The sequence below is a fragment of the Austrofundulus limnaeus genome, unplaced genomic scaffold, assembly GCF_001266775.1.
Source record: "Austrofundulus limnaeus strain Quisiro unplaced genomic scaffold, Austrofundulus_limnaeus-1.0 Scaffold1386, whole genome shotgun sequence".
Lineage (NCBI taxonomy): Eukaryota > Metazoa > Chordata > Actinopteri > Cyprinodontiformes > Rivulidae > Austrofundulus > Austrofundulus limnaeus.
In genome coordinates this window covers 39,675-41,983 of record NW_013953788.1, presented here as the reverse complement: position 1 = coordinate 41,983, position 2,309 = coordinate 39,675, and the positions used below count along the sequence as shown (strand labels likewise).

Genomic DNA, 2,309 nt, shown 5'->3' with positions numbered 1-2,309 from the left:
CTACAATATTTTTACAGTCTTTATTTTACAGTTAAAATAAATGTTCATTAAATAAAGTCTAATGTTAAAACTAATCATGGATCCCTTTAAGACTGTTTGGTGGTAGCAGACTTTCTCGTAGGAATAGCGTCATCATTGATAATGTTGATCATTTTACACCGTACTCCAAGCTCCACGAGCCAACGATTTGCATAATCTCCTGACACACGGAGTGGAGGTGTGCAAGCAACAAACCTGTTTCTCTGCTGTCGCTACTCTGCACCTCCTCCCCGTGTCTCTTCCTCATGTGAACGTTCCTGCTGCCCGACTGGGAGAAAGTCTTGCCACAGATCCCACACACATGCGGCTTCTCGCCTAAGAAATATGTACGCAAAGCAAAAGCTTTTTTTAATCCCACCCTGAACTCATACCGTCGCTTTAATGCTGAAGATATATCTGGAAATTTGAATGAAAAAAAAAACAATTAAAAAAGAGAGCGCAGCTGTAAACACTCACCAGAATGTACGAGCATGTGTTTTCGTAGACTGGAATACTCGGCGAAGGACCGCCCACAACCATCTGCTTCGCACAGGAAAGGCTTCTCACCTGGAGGYAAAAAAAAGCCACCTGCCACACTCACATATTGCTCCACAACACAGGAGGCAGATATCAGCTTGAAAGTTTAACTATTTTTGGTATTGTATAAACTAAAACAACCCTAATAGTTCAGCATCTCATGTGTGGCTAGAGTAAAATCAAAGCTCATTACTGTAGATGGTCTAATCGATGCAGTAGATTGTAAACTGGTCATCAAAAAGAAATATTACTTTAAATGAAGCACAACAGAGCTGTCGTACAGCTTGCAGCAGTGAAACAGAGGAGCCAGCACTGCTGACTCCTCAGATTTCCAGCCACACACATACACACACACACCTGTGTGTGTGCGCTTGTGGTTCTTCAAGTTTCCAGCGGTGGTGAACTTCTTGCCACAGTTCTTCTCTTTGCAGATGAAGGGCTTCTCGCCGTTGTGGGTCCTCATGTGGACCTGCAGCCTCTGCAGCACGTAGAAACTCTTCCCGCAGCCTTCGGCGCCGCACCTGAACATCCGGTCGTTCCTGGACGAGGAGCGGAAAACAAAAATGGCGACTGTGTCGACCGCGGACATACGACCTATTTGCAAATAAATGCTTTGCATGAATGAAACATCTGCAACATTTAAACTCTGTTACTGAGCTGGGAAAAAAAGGCAAAATTTTCTGTTTGTACCAAAAGGTGACATATTTATAATACAGTAGCACTTTAAACCAAAAGAGCATCTCATATCTCAGATTTGATCATGATTTAAAACTGATTTTTTTTTTAATCTACTTTAAAAAACACTGGTCTAATGTGTGGACATATTTTGATATTCTACTATGCTTATGAGGACATTTTGTCATTGGGTGGGCACTTGCCTGGTCCATCATCTGTGGGTCAGGGGTTAGGTTTAAGTCTAAAGTTTAATATAGGGTAAGGGATCAGGCTGTATGAATTAATGGGAGTTAATGTGTGTGTGTTATGCTACCTGTGTGTTTTGAGGTGGTATTTAAGATGAGCCGGCCAGGTGAACGTCCTGCAGCAGCCCTCAAACGAGCAGCGCAGCACCTGCTTGGATAGGGGGCGGCCGGTCCGAGGCGGCAGCTCTTGCTTGTCCCCTTCTTCTACCAAGCTGTGTGTGAGGTCACCTAGGCAAGCAGAAACGGGGAGTGAGCGGGAGTCGTGCAGTAATCAACCCAAGAGTGCAAGATTGGTCAGCCTCTGGAGTCCCGAGTCTATAAGAAAAAAAATATCCACCGGCTGCTGACTGAGACCTGCTGAACAACTGCAGGCTAAAGAAAACAATTCAGAGCTAAATGCAATCAGTCCCTTTTAACCCGACCAGACTCCCCGCTTTGAACATCTGCAACAGATCCCATTTAGCTCGCGGCGCGGCGGCAGTAATGCTTCGACAGCTGATAGAAAGGAAATGTATCAAATCTAATGCAAGTTAGTGGGAGGGCATCAATTACAGCAGCAGTTTAGTTCCAGACTGAACAAAGACTTTACCATGAGCAGTGTTGTACAGCTACTACTACTACACACATGTACATGTACATGTACATGTACATGTGTGTGTGTGTGTATATATATATATATATACAGTGGGGAAAATAAGTATTTAGTCAGTCACCAATTGTGCAAGTTCTCCCACTTAAAAAGATGAGAGAGGCCTGTAATTGACACCATAGGTAGACCCATTCTCACTCCCATGTCGTCACATATTGACGCTTTTCCAAGGTTCCCTCTACGTC

The 2,309-nt window shown here is 44.0% G+C and overlaps 1 protein-coding gene across 3 annotated transcripts in view; it reads right to left on the bottom strand.

Annotated features, from left to right (window-relative positions):
* The window catches only part of znf410 (zinc finger protein 410), a 14,775-nt gene that overhangs the window by 4,585 nt on the left and 7,881 nt on the right, over nt 1-2,309 (bottom strand). For all 3 annotated transcript variants that reach the window (XM_014032164.1, XM_014032162.1, XM_014032163.1), the window contains 4 exons: nt 1,544-1,703; nt 913-1,094; nt 496-585; nt 235-354 (listed from right to left, as the gene is read on the bottom strand). In XM_014032164.1, coding sequence (XP_013887618.1) covers nt 235-354; nt 496-585; nt 913-1,094; nt 1,544-1,703 — 552 coding nt within the window. The remainder of the gene's footprint in view (nt 1-234; nt 355-495; nt 586-912; nt 1,095-1,543; nt 1,704-2,309) is intronic.